A 25,711-nucleotide genomic window follows, 5' to 3' on the forward strand; every position below is an offset into this window, starting at 1 on the left:
AGTCGCTCAGACGCTCAAGTCAGTTGAACAGAAGGGTATGAGGCAGGGCCGAGTAGGGAAGCGTAGCGCTGGTTCGAGCCGAAGAAGCAAAGTAGAAGTATAAAGGTCCAAAAGTCCCTTGTCCTGAGAGGAGATTACCTATTTATAACCAGAGGTCCGTGTCCTATTCGGACGAGGCTTCCAGGGTTGTTGGGATGAGGTTGCCTGCTGAGGTCTTCGGGATGGCTCATCTTCCCCGGCAGGGTTAACTTCCTTGTCCGTGTGGGACTCTCCTTCTTGGTCACGCTTATCTATCCCACATGGTGCTGACGTGGCTAGAGAGATAAGATGGCCACAGAGGCTGCCACATGGCGTCCATGGCCAGCTCAACCATAACTCAAACACAAGGTTTATTGTTTCTGGGTTGCTGCTCCTCTAGTGATCAAAGCATGTAGAGGTTGTAGCTGTGCAGAACGGGAAAGTTTCTGCTTGGTGTGATCAGAATAGTAGCTGCATTGATCTGTAGAGGCCTATTATGTGATTCATTGTTGATCTACAAGGTGCAGTGGTGGTGCTGATCAGTTTTGTTGTAGTTGTGGAACTGTTGGTGGCTTAATTGCTTAAAGAGAAGGATGTAACATATCGTGTTTACTGTTTGCGTAGTTGAGCAGTTCAGTGGTGCTGGGCTGATTAGTGTTTGTTGTAATGACTTCAGAAGGCTTGATTACTTCTGTATCTTCTAGCCTCTAGGAGACTGGGAGTCAATCCTTCTTTGGTGGGGGTATGGACTGTACAAACTTCCCCATGTCTTTTGTTCCACTTGATAGTCTGAATGAATTAGTTGGAGTGGTCCAAGGGTGTGAAGATGTTCATTGGAGGAAGGAAAAAGTTTATCTCATTGGAAAAACTAAGGAACCTATTGGTGAAGGGGCTACTCATGAGAAGTGGGAACAAGAAAATCATATGATTATGTCTTGACTGGTCTCCACTATATAACCTGCACCAAGGAAGAACTTCATGTGGGCTGAAACAGCCAGATTAATTTGGGACCAAAATATGGAAACAGATGCTAAACAAGGGCATTTTGCATGAGTTTATCAACTTTGTAGAGATATTGGGCCAGACGGGCCTTAGTCTAGTTCAGTTTTATATTTATTACTTTGTGTTAATGGGCCTGTTAACCTTTTTTTTCTTTAAGTTTATAAGCAGCCACCCTATACAAGGGTATCTATGTAATTATCTATAAATTTCTTTTGAACGAATTAATAAAAGTTTGGGTCTGGAGAGAGAGTTTGGTTTTTTTTTCTCTTCCCCATCTCCTTCATTTCTCTTCTCTTCTTTTCCTCTCCTGCTCTCACACTTCTATCTTGCTTGCTGTATTTTCTGATTGAAGGAAGAAATAAGTGCTTGTTATTTTTCTTCTTGGCATCAAAGCATACAATTATCTTTATTCTTTTCTTCTTAATCCCATACACTGTGTATGGAGAACTGAATGGATAATTGATTAAAGAAGATAATCAGCTTAGTTGGTATAGGACATCAGGAGAAAAGAGACGATCAGATTGGTGCCCAAGACAGTTCTTGGAGTTCTTGCCCGAAACCCTAGCAATTAGAGATTTTTGAGTTAAGGGTCCTAGAGAGGATTCCAACCTGGTGCTCAGGGCTTGAAGGGATCCTTTTTAATACCTATAGAGATCCATTCAAGTAGAACTGATTTTTGGAAGGCCTACAAGGGGCAGCTGAGTTTTTCCTGTTTTCAATTCTTGAATGAGAAAGAGATCCAAACTAGACTCCCTCACCAAATTCCTGACCACCTCCTTCTAAAGTCCCTCAAACCCACAAGGGGGAGAGTTCATTTAAGTTATTTGATGTTCCTCTCCCTGTTTTTGTTTAGCCAGTGGTGAGTCTCTTGATGAGAGTCACCTCCTTGTGTGTCTCCTCTTATTGAGTCACCTCCCAGCTTTTGATTGGGTCAAAAGGGAAGCAAATAGCATGGCGGATACTCTAGCTAAGCAGGGAGCTGATAGACCCACTTTATTTTGGCCATCTCTGTAATATGTTGTAACCTGGGCCATCTAAAGATGAGTTGCTTTGTACCTTCACGGTAACTTTTAATTAATAAAAGAAGTTATTTACTGATAAAAAAAAAGTCATCACAAAGAACTGGGAAGAAGAAATTCATAAGTGGAAGGAATTTCTAGCTTCTAAATTTGAAGTTAAGGATTTTGGCCCCTTGAAGTATTTCCTTGGTATTAAAGTTGCAAGGTCAGAAAAGGGCATTTTTATCTCTTGGAGGAAATATGTCCTAGACTTACTTAAAGACAATGGGAAGCTGGGGTGTAAACCCATTAATACACCTATGGATCTCAGCCATGAACCTAGAGATTATGGTGGAGAGGCATTAGCAAATGCTCAGCACTATCATAGACTCATTGGAAGGTGGTTGTACTTATCCATGACCCAGTCAGATATTGCCTTTGTTGTGAGTGTCCTAAGTTAATAAATGCACTCACCTAAAACATCTCGTTATAGAGCTGCATGAAGAGTCCTGTGCTACTTGAAGAAGCATCCTAGCAGGGGATTTCTCTTTACTAAACAGGGTCACACTAGGGTAGAAGCTATACAGATGTTAATTGGGCAAGATCTGTTAATGACCAGAGGTCCACAACAGACTACTATACCTTTGTAGGAGGAAACTTGGTCACATGGAAAAACAAGAAAAAATCAATGGTAGCAAAACCAAGTGTGAAGCTAAATATCAAGCCATGTCTCAAGGGGTAGCCAAACTCCTATAGTTGAAAAACCTCCTTACAAAGTTTAGATTCCAGAATGCATACTCTATGTGTTTATATTGTGACAAAAAGGTGGCTATTAGCATTGGTCACAATTCAATTCTTCATGAGAGGACTACACATATAGAGGTTGAAAAGCATTTTATTCATGAAAAGAGTGGAAGGGTGAAATTTTGTATGCCTTTTGTCAGCTCAAAAGAGCAAATTGCTAATGTGTTTACAAAGAGTGTTACCACCTTGCACCATGAAGAATTATGTAGCAAGCTGGGTATGTATGACATATACAGCCCAACTTAAGGGGAGTGTCATGAAATGCATTATATCATATATGTTTAGGCACAAGGGCAGTTATGTCCTTTCACTTTTTATAACAAGCTGGGATTATAAGACATGTTCTATAGCTTGAAGGGGATTGTTAGCACTATTAAATTAGGAATCTTTGACCGTATTTTACTTTTGTTGTAATAGATTTATGGGCTAGCTAATATAGGTGGTTATACAGAGGTAATTTTGTAATTTTGTACTCAGTTATTATAATAAGGATTATTATCTGAAACACCTCTCCACTCTTCTGACTTTCTCTTAAATTTAACTGAGTTTTCGGTACATCCAGAGACTCCCTGTCAGACATTGTCATTCAAAAACTAGTGGTGTTGCAAGATTAAATTGATGCCCTCCATTCAACTCAATTCTTTGAAACAAAATTCCAAAAATAGGCCCATCCGTTCACTCAATTTGAACTATTGGTGGACGGATTGAATTATTGGTGGGTTGTGAGATGAGTGAACATCAAATAGGCAATAAAATAGGAAAGAGAAAAAAACCCGTTGCATTTTTATCAAATAAAAATTAGTTAATAGGGTAGAATAGTTGGTTAAGAGAATATTGGAACAGTGAAGGGGAGTTTCAGAAAATAACCCTTGTAATAAAAAGATAAGTGGATTTATCAGATCATGTGATGACTCTTTTTCTACTCTTCATCCTTTCTTATTTTCTTGCTCCTTTGCTGATACAATAGAAATTATTTGATTCTCTTCAAAGAAATGAGGTTATGAGGCTTAAGCCTTGTGCATCTAGAGGGCCCATTGCCTCACCTCATGCTGGTTCTAAAATGCAGGCTGGACAACAGCAGTGTCCAAACACTTTAGGTTGGGTTTGGTTAGTCCTAAACCAACCCAACCCAGTTCATGTTTACACCTCTAGCAGATAGATAAAGGGACATTCAGCATGCTCGGATGTTCTATACCACCCAAGCTTCCATATTTACATGCCCTGTCAACAAGGATCACTTCACTACATGTGTTACGCAGAAAATTGATCCTGCAGTCAACTTTAACAAGAACAGCAAAAACAAATATATCTACTCTACATCATACCATCTGGCAAAGTTTCTCCAATTATATGTAACACTTCTTCAAGAAAACTCATGCACTGCATGGAACTAGCTCTATAAAATTCAAAGTCTTCTGTAGTGTTTAAAACACGAACATTTTCTAAACAGTCTTTAGCAGCCTACAAAACAAGTAATACACATAGGATGATAAAAATCAGAACTAAAAAGGAAGACCAGGAAAGGAAAAGAATAACTAATCTATTTGGAATCAGTCGGTAAAACCAAACTAAGTTCTTAAGGAAAATATCAATCAACTAAAACACAATCCAAGGCAAAAGGATGAGCATAACCTACCTTAAAATGGAAACAAAAAAAACAACGATCAAAGTAACATAGGTGAATTTTAATTTCATTTTTTGCTGCACCCTCATTTTTCGTAGCAAGGAGAAATTTATTAACAAGAAAAAGAGGGAAATGGTATAGTAAAGAGAAGACCATCCAACTATTCTGTGGCACTAGGACCACACAGAAAAACTAGCATAGCTCATATTATAGATCTCCCAACTAGTGACTGTATAACCACCCCCCCCCCCCAAAAAAAAAAAAGAAAAAAGAAAAAAAAATCTATGAACAGTAGCACCCAAATCATCCTCCACCATCTAAACGATGAGGATAGGACTAAGGCACTGCAATTAACACAAGGGTTTAATCCCTAAGCAAACTTCTGATGGGGGAAGAGTTTAATCTGGGGCTGGCCCAACTGAAGTTTTTCAGAGGTTGAGCTTGTTTGGCCTGGACCTGAAAAGATCATGTTTGACTCTGACCTAGCTCAGTTTGGCTTGGTTTGAGGCTTCAAGTAGTTCAATCTCAGCCCAAACATTATTTTATATGTAGAAAAGTTCTAGCCATACAAGTTAACAGTCAATATGAGCACTGCCATCACTGCCTATCAAGAACAATTTGTGATGAAACATACATAATTTAACCATGTATGTATGCATATGTTTGTAATGTAATTATATTGGCTTCTGTCTGTCCATCTGTATGTATGTATTTACAGTATGCTATTATATTCGGTACAAGACTATGCATGCACAAACACTACATATACACTATATATAAGTATATGCACCATGATCATTCTGTGGAAATTTTCCCCAATGTGGATTTCTTAAAGTTTGATGGGACAGCAAAAGATAAAGAGATGGAGGATACAGAGGAGGTTCAAGTTGCAAATTGATAAATCTTTGTCATTAGAGCAGGTCGTGCAGTGAGAGGTACAAGTGGAAAAATCACTTGGAATGATTCTCTTTTTACGTCAAAGAGACATTAGAGGGGAAAAAAAGGTGATTCTAGTATAAAAGGGGGAGACAGAATTCTGTGGCCGGTTGCATGGATCAGAGATTAACAGTGAAGTGCAGGATCTTTTATGCAGGGGTCATTGGAGAACCAAGTGTAGTCACAGGTAGAGAGCAAAAGTTGATATATGATTAAAATTTAAAAAAATAATCAAATTTATTAGAATTAGAGGATGGGAGAAAGATATGGCTTAATTTTTAGTCCAGCTGTGCATTTTATGGGTATCTCAGTTCTTTTTAGTAGGTTAGATAGAGCTAGTAATGGTTCACTGTTGACTTTTTTTTTCTCACAGTGGTTGTGAGGTAGATGGATTCAGGATGGTATACAATTAAAGCCAGAAAAGGCAATGCAGGAAGAAAGTACGGAAATTCACAAAAAAGGGATTAATTCAGGAACAAATGAGTCCATGTGCTCTACCCACATTGTTGATGCCAAAGGACTGATCATGGAGAATGTGTGTAGAAAGTCGCATCATTCACAAGATTGCTATTTTACTATCAAGTATCATTTCCAAATACCCCAATTAGATGACATGGTGTGCTTGCTTGATGATACATGGTGCTAAGGTGTTTTCCAGGATCGACTTGAAAAGTGGCTGTCATCAAATCAGAATTCAAGAAAGTGATGAGTGGAAAACAGGCTTCAAGATGCAGAATGGTCTCAATGAGTGGTTAGCGATGCCATTCGGTTTATCAAATGTTCCTAGCACCTTCTTGCATTCAATGAATCAAGTCCTGAAACCATTCATTGGGAGATTCTAGTTGTTTATTTTGATGATATTCTTGTATACAGACTTTGTAAATGGGCCCATATAAAGCATCTAAGAAAAGTGCTAGGGAGTTTACACCAAGAGCAACTGTATGCAAACCTGAAAATGTGTCATTTTCTAAAATACTGACTGCTATTTTGAGGATATTTTGCAAGTTCAGCTGTAATATGGGTTGACAATAGTATGCATGGCTTTACTATTGGCTATGCCAAGTTTTGAGAAACTACTAATGTTACGAATTTGGTGTCATTAATCATTATAAGAATAGTTCTCATCAAGGAAGGTACATCTCTTATATAGTAAAAACCTTAATGAAAGACAGAAGTATTATTTGATCCAAAATGCTTTTGTTCTTAGATCACAAGGATTTGAAACATATAAACACTAGCAACCAGCTTAGTGGGAAACTTGGTCAACGGTAGGTTTTAAACAAGAATATAATTTTGTGTTGAAATACAAGTCGATAACTAATAAGAAGGTAATAGATGCACCTATTAGAACATCAACAGTGCTACCATGACAACTGAGGTGATAGGATTTGAACTTCTTGAAGGTATACGGTACAAACTTTAACTCTGCTGAAATTTGGAAGATCCTTGACCTCAGTCAACACATGACAGAAAGTTTTGGAGAGTGAGCTTTACCTTGGCTTCTCCTGGCCAAGTACAGATGTATCTTTTGTCTGATTTTTAAGATAGACCTGATAGAGGGTATTGGTTGTCCCCCTATCACTCTTTGCACTGTCTAGGGGTTTTTATGGTAATGTCATTTCATACTCATAGTCAGTACAATACCTTTTCTGTTATTGATCAAAATAATTATGCCAAGCTTATAGACCACTTAGAGACGCAACCATTAACAATAATATTAAATCAACAATTCAGCATGAATTGTATTAATAATCATATTTGCCTTACAATTCAACTAAGCATTTCTTAATTATTTTGAAACATTGTGTTAATAATAAATACATGCTATTCCAAGCATAGTAGACATATTACCAGCAAAAGGATCATGGATTGAAAAAGAGAGCCAAAAAAAAAGTAACAAAGGTACTCTGACTCTCTTGACTACCATCACTTGGTAAATTTTCCATTATAACCCAAAAAAATAGAACTGAAACATTTTTTGGGATCAGCGATTAATCAGATTTTACTGAGAAAAGAATGACAAAATACAAAAAAGACACAACAAGATCAGGTCAAGCTTCCCCAAATAACCAAAATAGAAAGCAGCCTCTTATTACTTTCCCCCAAGGAAAATGCAATACCTCATATGCACATATTAGGCCGAGATCATCTAGGCAGCAAACAATCTTTGTATGATACTTAGACAATCGCTTCTTCAAAGCATTGAATGCATCATCAGTATCTTTGAACTGCGTTGGCAATGATGCTTGAATACTAACCAACAATGCATCAAACTGTTCAGATAAAAGAGTTATATCAGTTTTTTTCTCATTGAATATCAACACTGGATCTACACCAAAACCTATAGCAAAATGAACAAAATGAGTCTCAAAAGCCTATATTTTTATCTTTTTATAAGCACTAAATAATTAAATTACAAGAGAACCAAGGATTACAAGAATAACCTTAGACCATGAAGACTTCAACTTAGTTTTTAAATCTTCATGGGAAAATTGTGTGGAATTATAGTATCTATTTATTTCTTTTGCAGAGGGAACAAATACTTCCACTTCAGTTTTGTCCTCGACTATATAGATCTGCAGTTGCATACACAACAGAAACTTGTAATCCAACAGAGAAATTCCATATCAACATGCAATATGTAACCCAGAAATTAATTCCAAAATTTGCAACTGAGGGTCTATAAGTGACCTGGGAATCCAAGACGCATTCAAGTTCTGATATTTGATCCTCACAATCCATGACTGATGAAACACCTGATATATAGAGCCCTGTTAATGTATGATTTGTAGAGGCCGATATCTATAGGTTATGTAGACCAGGAACAGAAAATCAATGACATCAAATGAGTATAATTAATACGTAAACCTGAAACCAGTTAGATTTTTATTAGAAATTGATCAGAAAAGAAAAAGGTTTATCCATAAAAGTTTCCTGATCCAACAGGCACTGAAACAGATATCTCTAGGTTATGTGGACCAGAAATAGCATCAATGGCATCTAATGAGTATAATTAATATGCAGAACCTGCAATCAGTTAGATTTTTGTTACAAATTGATTAGAAAAAAAAAAAGGTGGCTCATGTGTTGTTGGGACATACAAGATCATTTATGAGAGTTAGAGGGTTAAGAATATTTCTAGATGCAGATCAGAACAACGATAGTATTGAAGTTTAGTTAGGAAATAAGAAAAAAAAAATAAGAGAGGAGATCAGATCAAGAGGAATATGAATATGTAAGAGAATAGGAAGAAAGAGAGGAGAATTGAATGTTCTCTAATTGTGTTTTATTAACTTGATCATAATAATGGTACATTTACAAGGATACCCGTGAAAGGGCGGCTGTACTAATAATGCTACTTTAAGTAATAACTAAGGTCCATTAACAATAAGAAACATCTATACTATTGTTCAGACCCTTCTCTGGACTTCTCTAGATTGTTGTAGTACTGGTTTGCCCTTTCCTCCTCTTGGGCAGAAGTAGATTGCTGTTCAGACTAGTATTTGCACTATTGCCAAACCCTTTTTTTGTTGTTTTATGCTGTAATGGCTTCAGACAGAGGGGATATTATTCCTGTGAGGCTGAATGGACAAAATTATGGGATGTGGAAATTCCACTTTGATTTTTATGTTGAAGGGAAAGGTTTGGAAGGACACCTGAATGGGACTGTCACTAAACCAACTAAGACCGAGGTCAAAGCCTTACAACAATGGAAACTAGATAACGGCAAGATTGTTTCCTGGATTCTTAGTTCTATTGATTCTCATATTGTTGTACTTATGAGGAGAATGAAAACCTATGAAATGTATTCATATCTGGAGAAAGTTTATCAACAGTCCAATATGTCTAGACAGTATCAAATAGAACCAGAGATATTAGCCTACAATCAAGGAGATAGAAGGATACAATAATACTATTCAGGTTTTCTTGATTTGTGGGCTGAATATGAACTTGCCCATATTGATCCCTCGGACTGGGTAGAATGTGTGAAATATCTCCATAAACATTTTGAGAAAAGGAATGCAACTCTATGAGGCTTAGACCTAAATATGAGATAATCAGGTCCAATATTCTAAGTAGGGGAACGCTTCCAGATCTGGATTCTGTTTTGGGGGAGTTACCAAGGGAAGAGACTAGGCTTCTCACTGCAGCTGGATTTGATGGAAAGATGACTAAAATTGGGGCTGAAACAGCTTTTGTTGTTCATGAAGGTAAGAAGTCAACCTCCAAGGACTTCTCCAAAACCCAGTGTTATGAGTGTAAGGGTTTTGGACATATTGCCTCTCACTGTAAGAAGAATGTGTGCACCTATTGCAAGCAACATGGTCACATAATTCCAGATTGTCCAATCCGACCAACTAAGGACAGGCAACTAACACTATGTCCACTAAGGGTGATTCTTTAGTGAAAAGTGATTCCATTGGATCTATGGATGAAGAAAAAATTCGACAATTGGTATCCCCTGCTTTTTCTGCTATTGGCTTGTCTAGTAAGTTCTCCGGATATTGTTCTTCTCCTTCACATGCTTGGATTATAGATTCAGGTGCCACCAATCATATGACAAGAGCCTATCTCAATCAACCAAATCCGTCTACTGAAACTCACCATAAACACATTGTTACTGCCAATGGTGAAAAGTTAGACATTATTGGTAGTAATGACTTATCCCTTAAATTGTCATCCACTAAGTCCTTCCCTCTCTCAAAAACCCTCTACTACTAATATGATTTCTATTGGTCAACTTGTTGATGAAGGAAATATCCTCACCTTTTCTCATGATGGTTGCTTGATACAGGACCAGTACACTAGGAAGATGAAAGGGAAGGGGCATAGGTTGGGTCGTCTGTTTGCGCTGGATTTCGAGATGTCTCAATCAGGAGCATCCTTGGCTTATCTTAGTTTCTCTATGTCTAATTATCTATTGAATGATAGAAATAATGTTTGGGATTTATGGCATAAACAATTGGGTCATCCATATTCTCAAAAATTGAAATTTTTGTTTGATTCTGGCTTAATTAAGAATAAAATTCCTCCCGTTCATACTTCTGATGTTTCTTGCACTACTTGTTGCTTGAGTAAAAGTCATGTTTTTTACCTTTTTTTCACACTTCTGAGCATGCCACTAAACCTTTTAAGATAATACATAGTGATGTTTGGTTTGCTTCTATTACTTCACTATTGGGATACAAATACTTTGTATTGTTTATAGATGATTGTACCAGATATACTTGGATTTATTTTCTATGGCACAAATCAAAGGTCTTTGCGACATTTAAATTATTCCATACTATGGTGCACACTCGCTTCAAGTGTAATGTGAGTATCCTTTGTCCAGATTCAAGGGGAGAATATGGAGACGGAGACTTTCAGGTCTACTTGAGGAGTTATGGAATTCAATCTCAACGCAGCTATCTAGACACTCCTCAACAGAATGGTGTAGCTGAACGGAAGAATGGACATATCCTTAGTGTTATGCGGACATTACTACAGGAATCCCACACTCCAACTTCGTTTTGGGCAGAAGCAGCCAGTAGTTGTGTATTTAATCAATTGACAACTATCTTCCTTCTTCTGTTCTTGGCAACACTCCTCCCTTCCAAAAACTTTTTGGCCATCCCCTAGACTTCTCTAGTCTTCATGTTTTTGGTTGTCTTTGTTTTGTACATCTTCTTGTTCGTGAACATTCTAAATTAACTGCTCAGTCTGCTATGTGTGCCTTTGTGGGATATGGTCCTGACCACATAGGAATCTTGTGTTATGACCCTGCTATTCGTCGTATTCGGATTTCACGAAATGTTGTGTTTCTTGAACATATTCCCTTCTTTGTTGGAATTGCTAGATTGTTTGCTCCTTCTATTTCTGTTTTGTAGGACTTTGATTCAGATAACACTCATACTTCCTCTACTGAGAAAGATTTCCTCGTCTTCATTCACAAGCGGCCACATGTCCCAGATCTGCACCTACAACCCCCCTTCCACCCGGTCTAGAGCATCCTCCTCTTGCACCTCCTATAAGTGACATTTCACCCCAAGATCCTTCTGTTTCAGATGGTAGTTCTCCTATTCCGCTTCGTTGTTCTACTCATATTTCTCGACCTCCTAACCGCTATGGTTTTCCTTCAAGCCATAGCTCCTTTTCTGTTGTACTTTCTTCCACATATATTCCTAGTTCTTATCAGCAAGCCGTTAAAAGTTCTCATTGGAAAGAAGCCATGGATGTCAAAATTCAAACCCTCCATGAGAATGATACTTGGGATCTTGTGTCTGCTCCTCCAGATGCTTCCATTGTTGGAAGTCGTTGGGTCTACTCGATCAAACTAAAATCAGATGGTTCCCTTAATCAATATAAGGCTCAGTTAGTTGCCCAAGGATACAATCAGGAATATAGGATTGATTAAGAAGAAACATTTTCCCCAATTGCTAAGATCACCATGGATTGTGCTCTTCTAGCCTTATCTATTGTTCATCCCTGGACTATCTACCAAATAGACGTGAAGAATGCTTTTCTTCATGGTCAACTAAAGCAAATAGTCTACATGAAGCCTCCACCTAGATATTGCAAAGATTCTTCATGTGTCTGTCGCCTAAAGAAATCCCTATATGGTCTAAAGCAGGCATCTGGGGCTTGGTTTGAGCGCTTTCGAGATGTTGTTGTTGCAGTTGGGTATAGCCAGAGTTCCTCTGATTACTCTCTCTTTGGTAGGAGAAGGCCCCAGAGTATTACTATACTACTGTTGTATGTTGATGACATGCTTTTAACTGGGGATGATTATGATGGCATTTATGAGTTGAAGTCCTTACTTCATAACTCCTTTCACATGAAGGACTTGGGCCCTCTTACTTATTTGTCAGCAAAAATGTGCCTCTGATCTCGTCAAACTAGCTGGAATTACTGATGAGAAACACGTTGATACCCCTTGGGAGCTGAGTGTCAAGTTGTCTAAATCTGAAGGCCTAGTTCTTCATGATGCTACTTTGTATCATCAACTTGTTGGATCTCTAATCTATCTCACTATGACTCAGCCTGATATTTCACATGTTGTTCAAGTCATTAGTCAGTTTGTTTCTGCCCCTCGTCAACCTCATATGACTGTTGTTTGTTGCATCATCCGTTATGTTAAAGACAACTTCCCAAGGACTGTTTTTCTCTTCCTCATCACCCATACAGTTGAGGGTTGATGTTAACGTAGATTGGGTTGGTTGTCCTGACACTCGTCGATCCACTACTGAGCGGTGCGTCTTCATGGGTGATTCTTTCATCTCCTAGAAGTGTAAGAAACAACAAGCCGTCTCTAAGTCTTCTACTGAAGCTGAGTATAGAGCCATGTCTTCTGCCTATAGTGAGATTGTTTCGTTGAAGTCTCTCTTCATGGATCTTGGTACCTCAACTTCCTTCCTATCCTTCTATATGCCGACAATACAACTGCTATCAAGATTGCATCTAATCCTACCTTCCATGAGAGGACTAAACATATCGAGGTGGACTCTCACTTTATTAGAGACCTTTTCATTGCTGGCTCTATATCTCTTCCTCATGTAGCCTCTAACATGCAGATTGCCGACATCTTCACCAAGGCCATGACTAAGAGTCGACACCTCGTTCTTATGGGCAAACTGATGTTGATGTCTACACATCAGTTTGAGAGGGAGTGTGGAGATATATCTTGATGTATATTATTAGTATAGTTCTTGTTGTACAGTACTCTTATTATTTTATTTGTTCTTTTATCTTTTAGCCCTATAAGGGCATTCTTGTAATTGTACATATCTTTTAATATAAAAGGGGCTCTTTGGGGTGGGGGTCGACCATTCTTGACACCCCTAAATCTGCTCTCTCTTGTTCTTAGTTCTGCTCACATTTCCCTTGTCAGAGATAGAAGCAAAGGAGCCATCAGCAAGGGAGATCTTATCTTGCCCAAATAAAAGTTGGCAAGTAGAAAATAAATGGGACACACTAGTCATATGGTCAAAGGCACCAAAATCAATTATCCAAGGGATTCTACGATTACCTGAGATAGAAGCATGATTCACAATAACAGGAATACCTGAATTGGCATATAGGCCCTAGCAACATTCAACGTTTGGGAATAGACCTCTGTAACACTATCCCACACCTCTTTTGCAATCTCCATCCACAGGTAATGATGACTAATATGAGGCTATATGGAATTCACTAACCAACCTACTATAGTATAGTTCTCATGCATCCACCTCTCATAGATAGGGTCATCCTCCATAGGTTTCTTCATGGTCCCAGTGATGTACACCCATTTCCCTCTACTGCAAAAATGAATCTTTTATAGACTGAAACCAAGCTAACAACTTGGCTCCATCCAACTTTACTGAGGTTACTACCCCTAACAGAGTCTCCACAAACCCAGAATCAATGGAGAGTTTCACCTCACCTCTAGTTCGCTCTATTAGCTAAACGAAGATAAGTGAAAATCAAAATAGGGTGTTACTAGTCAAGACTTGTTGTCTTAAGTCAAAAGTTGCTCTTTAAACAACCAAATTAGGGTTTCCATCGGACCTAGAAAAATGGGAGAAAGGGAGAAAATCTAGCCACTCCTACCAAAGGCTTTAGAAACTTTTCCAACTTGGATCGATCTCAAAGATAGTTTGAAAGTTTCTATCATATCCCCAAGCATCACTTCCAGACTCCTCTATACCCTGTAATCAAAAGGCTCTCTAGTTAGCTAGGGTTTTTGGGAAACTCTCCAAAAACCTGCCTTGGAGCCCAAATCAGCACTTCAATCTTCTCAAAAAAAAAAAAAACTCCTCTATCTGGGTTGAATACTTGTTAATCAATTAACCAATCAACTCTCCATAAAACTTGTGTATGGGATTAATTGTAGATCCCATCTACAATAATCTGAAATAAAGAAAAGAAAAGAAAAACAGAAGAGAAGAAGATGGGCGAGAGAAAAGTAAAGGACGAAGAAGATGGAAGAAAGGGAAGGAAGAAGAGAGAGAGAGTTCTAACCTCTCTCTAGCCCCCAATGAGCTCTTTTATTCTTTTGCTATAAAAAATAAGGACAATTACATGAGTGCCCTTAGTAGGCATCCATCACTAAAAACAGCAATAAAAAAAAGAAAAAAGAAAAAACAGGCCCATAACTAAGGCCCACTACCTACTAACACAAGTCATAAACATAACTTAAAGAAAAATAAAGGGTGAAATACAAAAACCTTCCCTCAAGTTTCACTTTAACAAAAACCTTCCTTGAACTTTTGAAAAGTTCAACATAAACCTCCCCTCCATTACTATCCCAAATGGAAAACGTTTGATTGATGCATTAGTTTTCTTAAATGCCCATTTTACCCTTTTTGGTATACGATGTCACATAAAATGAAATAAACTTTAAATTGAGTAACCCATTTGCCGCCCTTTTCTCCTTGAAACTCCATCAAGTTCAAACTCATGCCGCCCCTTTTTTCTCCCTAAAACTCCATCGAGTTCAAACTCATGCATCCCTCTTTTCTCCCTGCAGCTCCATTGAGTTTGAACTCATGCCGCCCTTTTTTCTACCTGAGACTTCACCAGGTTCAGACATATGCCATGGAGACGGTATGCAAACCCGTGATGGTAAAAGCAAGTAGTTCTTACCGTTGATAAATCAATTTGGTAGAGCACTCCAATTTTTTTTACCTCAACCATGTCCACTAGTTCATTGGAAATCCAACAATTAATACACACTTATAATGCTTATACAAAGAAATATGGACAACAGATCTCAGATCTCGTGTTCACTTTCAATCCAGGCACTAGAATAGTCATGAAGAAAGAACTTCACACTCACGCATACACAACAAAATGCTTTAGATCTGCCACAATTTCCTCAAACACCAAAAGAATTCTGAGTTAGATGATGAAGAGAACATGGTGGAGTACTTTGATTTCTCATATTCTACAGTTGGCAGCCCATGTAGTAAACAAACTGTAAAAATATACAAAGTGCTATAGAATCTTTCATTCTTCTTCTGATATAAGCTCTCACAGACTGTATATAAATCAAAAGAGTCAAGGGAAAACCCAACCTTTATCAAAGCCTCATAAACATCATCAGGAACAAGAAATCCACGACCTCTTTCTAGGTCTGAAAAAGCTTGCTGAACCTTAAGAAGAAACTTGTTAAAAGGAACAAATTCTTTAATGCTCATTGTGCCATTTTGATCAAAATCATACATTCTGATCATCTGTGGACAACAGAGAGAGGGAATTCTAGGTTTCCAACTGCTAGAGCTCTCTTGCGCAGAAAGAGGAGTGCATTGTGCACCCTTCTCCTTGGTTGTTTGACAGTCTAATTATACGTAATAACCACTCCAATTTCATTTGCATTCGCTTGAATTCAAGACATTGTTTATCTAGTAAAATAAGTGCTTGGATGCATCTCTTATTCAGAGATGGAAAGTTAATGTAACACCCATGCAGTACTTTTAGAGGCTGCTAAAACTGACAGCAAAGCAATATTTACCTTTTTTTTTCTTGCTCAGAGAGAGAGAGAGAGAGATTAAGGCATGCCAGGCCGCATCAAGGGGATATCCATCAAGAAGCTTTGTCAAGCTAGGGGCATTTGAATTTAAATCATATGTGAAAGGCCAAAAAGAACTCTCAAAACATTCACTAACAGTTGGATCTTGTTTGTTCAACGCTTCAACAGTGTTTTGAAAGCTTAGTTCACTTTGGGTTGGACGGGCTTAGCACAGTTGTTGTCACCAGTAGTTGAAGATCAGAATTTGAATTCGTTGGGAGCTTGAGAACTTCCTCTATTTGATTGCATCTTTTCGAGCTTGTTAGTGATGAAGAGACACCAAGTTTGCCCTTTTACTTTCTTATCCCAAACTTCTTGCTCAATTACGTGTTCTAATGGTTCTTCACTTGATTGTCAGTTTGACCTAGCACTCATCCAGCAATCAGAGACCATTTATAAAAGAAGCACCGAATGCCATGATTTTACCTATTTTACAACAAAAGAAGCATTGAAGTCCGTGATTTTGCCACTGGAAAAAGGGTAAAATGGGCATTTAAGAAAACTAATGCAACAATCAACTGTTTTCCATCTGGGATAGTGACGGAGGGGAGGTTTATGTTGAGTTTTTCAAAAGTTCAGCAGAGGTTTTTGTTAAAGTGAAACTCGAGGGGAGGTTTTTATGACTGCCAGAAACTTCAAGGGGGGGTTTTGTATTTTACCCAATAAAGAAACTAAGGCCCATTTGGCCCATTATCTCTACAAGGTGCAAGGTGTGGTGCATGCCCTTTTGAAGCAAGAGACAAAATTCAAAGATATATATATAATAATAATAAATGCAAAAAATATAAAAAATATAATAGTATTATTTAAAAAAAGACATACATTTTAAACTAAATGTTGGGCAAAAAAATCCATGCTAGAGTCCTAAATACTTAATCCATGCACAAAAGTTTGATTTTGTAATTTTAATTAAAATTCCTTATCTTGTAAAGGGGTTGCAGCTGGGTATTTATGCAATCACAGACCTTTGTTCATTAAATATAAATGTAATTAATTGGGTCAAATAGACCCTCATCTTTCCCCTTCAAACTCTTACTTCTCTCTTTCTCCTTCCTTCTAACTTGCAACCACACAACTGTGATAACAAATGACACAAATCATAGGATCTGATCCCAGTTAGCAATCTTTTTTATCAGTAGAAGAAATTTTATTAATGCATCTTAAAGATTACAAACATGTGTATAAAATCCACCTTAAAAGTACAAGGTTTCATAGAATTGCCCAAAATAAATGTTGTCTTAAGGCCCTTTGTTTGGCTAGTGTCTGCCATTCTATTTGCTGTTCTTCTCACCCATTTGAAAAAAAAACATTTAGCCCCCTTATTAAGTACTTAATCTCCCTATATTTTTGCCGGAAGACCCAAGGGATTTGGGAATTTGCTCTTGTCCAAGAGATGACCACCTGGGAGTCCCCTATCACTTCTAGATTGTAGAATCCTAACTGTTTTGCAAAGTTCTGAAATGATACTGAGAAAGATCCAAAAGATTTTCTTAATAAAAATTGCCACAAAAATATAAATCTTGCACATTGCTTTACTTTGTTGATATGGTAAAGAGTAATATATCTGACATAAACAGAAAAACTGAGAAAATATATACATGATTGCACATAAAGAATTTGCAACATAACAACATCACAATCCCAACAGGAGCTTCTACACCTTGACAATTAGTAGTAACAGAAGAAGAAACAAAATATACTCAGTTTTAAATAGTCTTGCCTTTTCTAACTACAGGCGATGCAGTCATTCCAAAAATCTTTGGCTTGTTTCGAGACTTGTGATAAAATTCCTTTACCAAAATGAATTATCAGTGGTTATAATATTCAATTATTACACTTTTATGGGGGGAGGGAAATAAAGAAATATGTTGAATGAAAAAACACTGAACCTCTTATCAAGTTTTTACCTTCATTATCTTCATATATGGATGGTTTCCAGTAGCACGATGACACTCATCAAATATCACTAAGCATACCATTTCAATCCTCAAGAATGCCTTTCTCAAAGCATCCAATAGAATCTGTGGAGTCATTACCATCACCTGTATGACAAACTTAAATTAAGAATGCCCAAAAGATATAGAATGACACTCATTACTGCTGTAAGCATGCACGTCAAGAACTTCACTCCAATCAGATTTCTTGTTTCTCTACCCACACATTTCCACAGATAGAGAAAAAGGTAGATAATATATCACATTTCCAAAACAAAAATACAATTTCTTTAGAAATTTCTCAGGAAGCAACTTCAAAAGAATGCGTAAAACCATGGTGCACAGATACAGATATGGACATGGATATAGATATGAGAAACAGGAAAACAACTCTCCATTTTAGATACAGGTAATTGTGTCTTTTCGGTTTTTGCTGCTAACCCCCCTCCCCAACATGCCTGGTGCAGATATCCCATCCCAGCATCCAGTTCTCATCAAATGTCACTATGTGTGTCTGCAAAGTGCAATCAAAGAAGCAGAAAATGAGTGAGAAGGAAGATGTGACAAAGGATAGGAGGGAGAAAGAATTTGGCAGTTAATTAAATTTGAGGAGCTGAAAACTAAAGAATTGGAGATGACTGAGGGCCAGCAAGTAAACATGAAATTTAGATGAACATGGGAGAGAAAAAGTAGGCAGGGAATGAGACTGAAGGAAGAAGCAGGCATAACTGTGATTGATTGTTAGGATCCCAGAACCAGCGGCAAAGCCAATAATATAACACGTGTATTATAGAAGGAAGAGGAAAAGAGCCACATCAGCAAATTCGGTTGCAACAGAGATGTAACTACCCAGTCTTGATCTTAACGTAATACTCTGTACTATATAAAAGGTCAAGAGGCAATAAGAAAGGGGAAGAAGAATTCATTCGACACATCTCTCTCTCTCTCTCTCTCTCAAGTGGTGCCTAACAACTGGTATCAGAGCCGGCAAGCCAAGATGCCAAGCACCAGATCGGTAACTGTTTGAGAACTTATGGATCGAATAGAGGTTGGAATGCAAAAGATGTCCAGCGACCTCCAGAAGCTGAAGGCGACCCCTGGCAGCGGTGGTTCTCCAACTGGAAAAGGGAGCCTCTGCGAGCAACAGGGAAGAGGAAGAAGGAACTGGCGGAGACAGTAGTAGAGGTGGCATGTCCGGAATAGGGAGAGGAAGACAGGTCATCTCCCAACTGGATTTTCCCATCTTCAGCAGCGGCAACCCTGTACCATGGATCTTCAAGGCCGAAAGGTACTTCGAATTCCATGAGACACCAAGTCATCAGAGAGTCTTGATCGCATCCTTCCACTTGGAAGGAGAAGCCATTTTATGGTTTCAATGGTTCCGTAGATCTCATCCCCAAGTATCCTGAGCAGATTTCACAGAAGCCCTCTTTATACGCTTCGGGCCGACAGGGTTCGAAAACTATGATTAATCCCTGTCCAAGTTGAGGCAGACAGGCTCGATGTGAGAGTATCAGCTAGAATTTGAGAAACTAGCTACAAGGGTACACAGGTGGCCAGAGACGGCTCTCTTGGGCTGTTTTATTGGAGGGCTTAAGGAAGAAATACGAGTCGAAGTTAAAGCCATGCAACCAGCACATGCTAGCCGCGGTTGGCCTGGCTCGACTGCAAGAGGAGAAATTGAACTGACTGAAAAGAATGGGAAGATTCCCACGAATCGAACCCGTCCGAGCAGAACCCGTGCAGTTCAAGACAGATCTAACTTCAGGCCCACTACTCAAGAATCTGCCCTGGATCGAGTTCGGACAAGGTAAGAACACCAGCCAGGCCCTAACCCCATATAAGAGGTTGACATGGGCAGAGATGCAAGCCCGCAGGGACCGAGGTCTATGCTACAATTGTGATGAAAAGTTCAGACCCCGCCACCGCTGTAAAACCCAACAGAGTTACTTGCTGCAAGTCAATGAAGGAGAGGAGGAGCAAGACAAAACCGATAACCCAGGATCTGAAGGGGAGGAATGGGAAAACCCCATGAGCCCAACAAATCCCGAAATATCACTACAGGCCTTACATGGGCATTCCACACCCCAAACCATGATTGTCGAAGGGGTATTAATGGGCCGACCTGTCTCAGTGTTAGTAGACAGTGGCAGTACCCGGAACTTCATCACCATAAGCCTCACCAAACAGTTGTGCCTGCAAGCCCATTACGTCTCCCCTTTCGACGTATATGTGGCAGATGGGAACCGCATCAAATGTGAAAGAATTTGCAAGGAAGTGACCATCCAAATTCAAGACTATATAGTAAGAGTTGATTTGCACCCATTAGAATTCAGCGGGGCAGACATCGTGTTGGGAGTACAGTGGCTGAAACAACTGGGCCCAGTCATATGTGACTGGCAACGCATGACAATGGACTTTGCCCTATAGGATAAAATTTTACAGGAGGTTCAACCCATACCCCTCCGACAGCAGAACCTGAGAAAAATCACAAAGGGGTGTAGTCAAGGCCAGAATCACATCCTTCTGCTAATGGGCTTAGAGCCCACTGGTTTGAAACAACTGGGCCCAGTCATATGTGACTGGCAACACATGACAATGGACTTCACCCTAGAGGATAAAATTTATCATTTACAGGGGGTTCAACCCACACCCCTCCAACAGCAGAGCCTAAGAACAATCACAAAGGGGTGTAGTCAAGGCCAGAATCACATCCTTCTGCACATGGGCTTAGAGCCCACTGGGCCAGTGTTGCAATCACCCCAAACCGAAAACTTGCCCGAGGAGAAGCAGGCACAACTCCAGAAAATACTAGCAGAATTTGATGATGTTTTCCAGGAGCCATAGGCCTTACCACCTCCACGCCCACATGATCATCACATTCTGCTGGCACCCGGGGCAGCCCCAACAAACATAAGGCCCTATCGCTACTCCCCATTTCAGAAAACTGAAATTGAGAAGCAAGTTCAGGAGATGATTCAAAGGAAATTTATCAGGCCGAGTTCCAGCCTATTTTCAGCCACAGTTCTTCTCGTAAAAAAAGGACGGAGCATGGAGATTCTGTATTGATTATCGGGCCCTCAACAAAATAACGGTAAGGGATCGTTTTCCCATACTAGTCATTGAAGAGCTGCTAGATGAACTACAATCCGCAGCTATCTTCTCTAAGTTGGATCTTCGTGCGGGGTATCATCAAGTGAGAATGCATGCACATGACATTCACAAAACGGCTTTCGGTACACATGATGGCCATTATGAATTTCTAGCAATGCCGCACCAACACCCCCTCAACATTCCAGGCTCTCATGAATGAGGCATTTCGCCTGTACCTCCGCCACTTTATATTAGTTTTTTTTAATGATATCTTGATATATAGTTCAGATTGGAAATCACATATGGAACACCTGACAACCACTCTAGCTACCTTAAGACATTATCAGCTCTATGCGAAAATGTCTGTGAATTTGGTAAAACCCAAATTCAATATCTGGGCCATATAGCCAGCCGTGGGACTGTCAGAGCGGATCCAACCAAGGTTGAATGCATCCAACAGTGGCCTCAACCCACTTCAATCAAGGGGCTGAGAGGTTTTCTAGGCCTCACAGGTCATTACTGGTGATTCATAAAAGATTATGGGCTTCTTGCCGCTCCGCTAACCCAACTATTAAAGAAAGACTCATTTCATTGGTCCATGGAGGCCCAACAAGTCTTTGAAAGGTTGAAGGCAGCAGTTACAACACCCCCTATCTTAGCCCTCCCGAATTTTTCCAAAACATTTGTAGTGGAATGTGATGCCTCGGGAGGAGGCTTAGGGGCAGTTCTCATGCAAGAAGATCGTCCTGTTGCGTATTTCAGCAAGGACCGGTCCTGGCAAAATCCACATATGAAAAGGAGCTCATGGCCCTTTTGATAGCAGTACGGAAATGGACATACCTGATTGGGCAACATTTCATCATCCGCACTGATTACAAAAGCCTCAAGTACCTCCTAGAACAGCAGATACACACAGAAGAGCAACAGCAATGGGCCCACAAAATCATGGGCTATGACCATACCATTGAATACAAGGCAGGCCCAACCAACAAAGTTGCAGATGGGTTATCACAAATCCATGAGTTCAGCCCAACTGACAGTATCTAAACCAGTATATCCATTGGTGGGCCTTCTCAAACAAGAAGCCCTCTCAGATCCTAAGTTACAGGCCATACACAATAAATGGGTCCAGGACCCAAATTAGGTCCGAGGCTACAAGGTGGAGGGCTCTGATCTCTTCTATAAAGGAAGGTTGGTGATTTCAGCCCAGTCAAAGCATCTACAGCAGCTCTTACAGCTCTTTCATGACTTGCCACAAGGTGGCCATTCAGGCATACTACGTACTTATTGTAGAATTGCAACTCACTATTTTTGGGTGGGTATGAAACGAGCGATCCGAAACTGTGGCCGCTTGTCCCACATGTCAACAACAGAAATATGAGGCTCAAAACCTGGGGGGCCTACTACAACCACTTAAGATCCCCAACATGGTATAGGAAGAAGTCACAATGGACTTCATTTCTGGCTTACCCAAGTCTAAGGGGTATATGGTCATCCTAGTGGTCATTGATAGACTATCCAAGTATGGGCATTTTGTGCCTCTAGCACACCCATATACAGCCATCACGGTAGCAGCAGCATTTGTCAAGGAGATCACCAGATTGCATGGCATGCCCACGGCTATCATTATGGATCGGGATCCGACCTTTCTCAGCAATTTTTGGAAGGAATATTTTCAACTAAAGGTACCTCACTCTACAAATCCACTAGTTACCATCTACAAAGCGACAGATAAACGAAGGTACTTAATCATTGCGTGAGACCTATCTACAATGCTTTGCCAGAGAAAACCCAAAGACATGGGCCCAGTGGCTGCCATGGGCAGAGTTTTGGTACAACTCCACACTCCATAGTGCAGCAAGCATGACTCCCTTTATATATGGGCGTGACCCACCATCAATATTACCATATGAACCTGGTTCGACAGCAGTGGAGGTGGTAGATCAACAACTATTCGAAAGAGATAATATCATCAAAAACCTCAAGTCCAACCTCATACAAGCACAATCATGGATGAAGACCACCTAGATAAAAAAACATAGAGCGGTGGAATTCCAAGTAGGGGAGTGGGTCTATCTCAAATTACACCCATATAGACAAACCCCGCTGACCAGGAAGGGGTGGCACAAACTATCTCCTAAGTGTAAGACACTTGAAAATATGGGGTTGTCTAGCACACGTCAAAAAAAGACAAGTGCAAACAAATAGGAACCCAAAACCAGCCACTGCCTATTTGTAGGCTACCCCAAGGACTCCGTAGGGTATCTTTTCTATGACCCACGAGAACAAAAATTGTTTGTTTGTCAAAATGCCTACTTCTTAGAAGAGGACTACATCCTGAACAATCATCATCAGGAATTTGTTCTTGATGAAGAGAGCTCGGGAGTAATGGGAGATAACCTACAGATTCTAGATAATAATATCCAGCTTAGAAGATCTACCCGGGTTTATAGACCTCCAGTTCGTTACATTTATGATCAAGAAAGTTACTTGATGGAAGCTACAAACAGTGAGGAAGGTCCTATGACTTATACGGAAGCTATGTTGGACATAGACTCCCTGAAGTGGGTAGGTGCCATGAAAGTTGAGATGGACTCAATGAAAACCAACGGAGTCAGGACTCTCGTAAACCCACCCCTGGGAGTGAAAGCAATCGGTTGCAAGTGGATCTACAAGGGGAAGAAAGGCCCTGATGGAAAGGTTGAGACCTATAAAGATTGGTTTGTAGCAAAAGGTTACACTCAGAAAGAATGAGTTAATTATGAGGAGACCTTCTCGCCTATGTCCATGCTTCCAGATGCTAGAACATCCAATTTGACTCAATGGTCAAAGAGTTTGATTTTGAGCAGAATCCGGATGAACCCAGTGTTTATAGAAAGACAATGGGAGATAAGGTTTACATTTATGATTTTGTATGTAGACGACATTCTGCTCATTGGGAATGATGTAGGAATGTTGACTATGTTGGGCAGTTTTTGTATGCCCTTAGCTTCAATCAGTTTTGATGTACTTTTGATATTTAATGTAAATAAATAAAGTACATGTTTGATTCATGTTGTGTGGTATGCTTCTGTGTAAGACCCTAAAACTGGACACTTAATGAGACTCGTGTTAGTTTTAAATGTTCACGACCGATGGATAAGTTTGGGGAGATTTATCCTGCCAAGGCTGACACCAATGTGTTGCCAACTGTTGGGGTGGCTTGTACCGGACCAGATTTCCAGTATTGCCCTGGACCTTGGAGATTGATGGGCAAAACTGGAAAGTTACAACTGACCCCTAGACCCGATTATGGTATTGCACTAGGTGTCAAATCGGGTTGTCTTTGATATGCCAATCAGTGAGATCCTTAGCGGGGGTCAAAACCTGAGTATGTTGGGACAGTCTGAAAATTCATCTGAGTGGGTGATCATAGTGACGGGATCAGCCCCTTTGTCGGACAAAGGTAATGATTGGGAATGCACTCTCTCTGACGGAAAGGACAGTCTGTGAACTCCAACAGCTGGTAGCACTTCTGGCGATCTCCAAGAATCGGTCTGCGAACTCCACCTTTTCAGCTTCTAGTCCTAGGAGATTCTCATGTGGTCGGCTGGTATTAGACTCACATAAGAAACCCTAACTTGGCTCTGGTACCATGAAGATGATCAAGACTGCTATCAATCTTGGAATTTCAGGTTCGAACAGAAGAGAAAGTGAAGAAGAAAGAGGAGAAAGATTAGTGAGAGAGCAGTAGAACACAGGTTTGAAAGGAAGGACAGATTCTAATTAATCTGCCGCCGCCACTTCAACTTAATATTTATATGTTATGCTAGTTACAGGAAAGGACACATCTGCCCTTGGTGTTTACATCATAACACTTAACAATATAAAACTGAAAAGTAAATAACAACTAGAATAACAGAAAAACATAACAAATAGACTAGGTACATTCTACCCTACGGATAGAGTGGGCCCACATCAGTTTCTCTACACCTCCCCCTCAAGTTGGGAGTAAATGTTTATCATTCCCAACTTGGATAGATCCGCTTCTAGCTTCTTTCTTGATACGGCTTTAGTGAGGATATCTGTTAGTTGCATACTGGAAGTGATGTAAGGGAGGCATACTTCTTGAGATGAGACCCTCTCTCGTACAAAATGCCGGTCAACTTCAATGTGTTTGGTTCTGTCATGCTGCACTGGATTATGTGCTATATTAATGGCTGCTTGATTATCACAATACAGCATCAGAGGCTTCTCATACTCAATACCCAACTCCTCAAGTAGAGATCTTAGCCATAGGATTTCAGCCACTCCGTTGGCCATGGACCTGTATTCTGCTTCAGCACTAGACCGGGAGACAACACTCTGTTTCTTACTTCTCCAAGAGACAAGGTTTCCTCCCACAAGGGCACAATATCCTGAGGTAGACCGTCTATCATCAACACTCCCAGCCCAATCGGCATCCGTATAGACCTCCACCTTCATGGGGTTATTGTTCTTGAACAGTATACCTCTACCTGGGCATCTCTTCAAGTATGCTAGTATTCTTTCTGCTGCTAGAAGGTGCGTGGTTCTAGGAGAATGCATGTACTGACTGACAACACTAACTGCATAACTGATATCTGGCTGAGTGAGGCATAGATATAGGAGCTTTCCCACTAACTACTGGAACATAACTTTGTCTTCAAGCAGCTCTCCAATCTCTACACTAATCCTATGGTTCTGTTCAATGGGTGTATCTGCAGGTTTGACACCCAGCTTTCCAGTTTCAGCCAACAGATCTAAAACATAT

General features: G+C 39.8%; 1 protein-coding gene across 2 annotated transcripts in view; it reads right to left on the minus strand.

The window, feature by feature from the left end:
• The window catches only part of DCL3 (dicer-like 3), a 90,756-nt gene that overhangs the window by 47,916 nt on the left and 17,129 nt on the right, over nucleotides 1-25,711 (minus strand). For both annotated transcript variants that reach the window (XM_088959749.1, XM_088959748.1), the window contains exons 4-9: nucleotides 17,821-17,955; nucleotides 17,634-17,703; nucleotides 8,074-8,138; nucleotides 7,827-7,958; nucleotides 7,503-7,655; nucleotides 4,148-4,283 (exon numbers count right to left, since the gene is read on the minus strand). In XM_088959749.1, the coding sequence (XP_088815875.1) occupies nucleotides 4,148-4,283; nucleotides 7,503-7,655; nucleotides 7,827-7,958; nucleotides 8,074-8,138; nucleotides 17,634-17,703; nucleotides 17,821-17,955 (691 nt within the window). The remainder of the gene's footprint in view (nucleotides 1-4,147; nucleotides 4,284-7,502; nucleotides 7,656-7,826; nucleotides 7,959-8,073; nucleotides 8,139-17,633; nucleotides 17,704-17,820; nucleotides 17,956-25,711) is intronic.

This window comes from Nelumbo lutea, chromosome 8 (genome assembly GCF_056320005.1).
Source record: "Nelumbo lutea isolate HS-2025 chromosome 8, American lotus-T2T, whole genome shotgun sequence".
In the NCBI taxonomy this organism is placed as follows: domain Eukaryota; kingdom Viridiplantae; phylum Streptophyta; class Magnoliopsida; order Proteales; family Nelumbonaceae; genus Nelumbo; species Nelumbo lutea.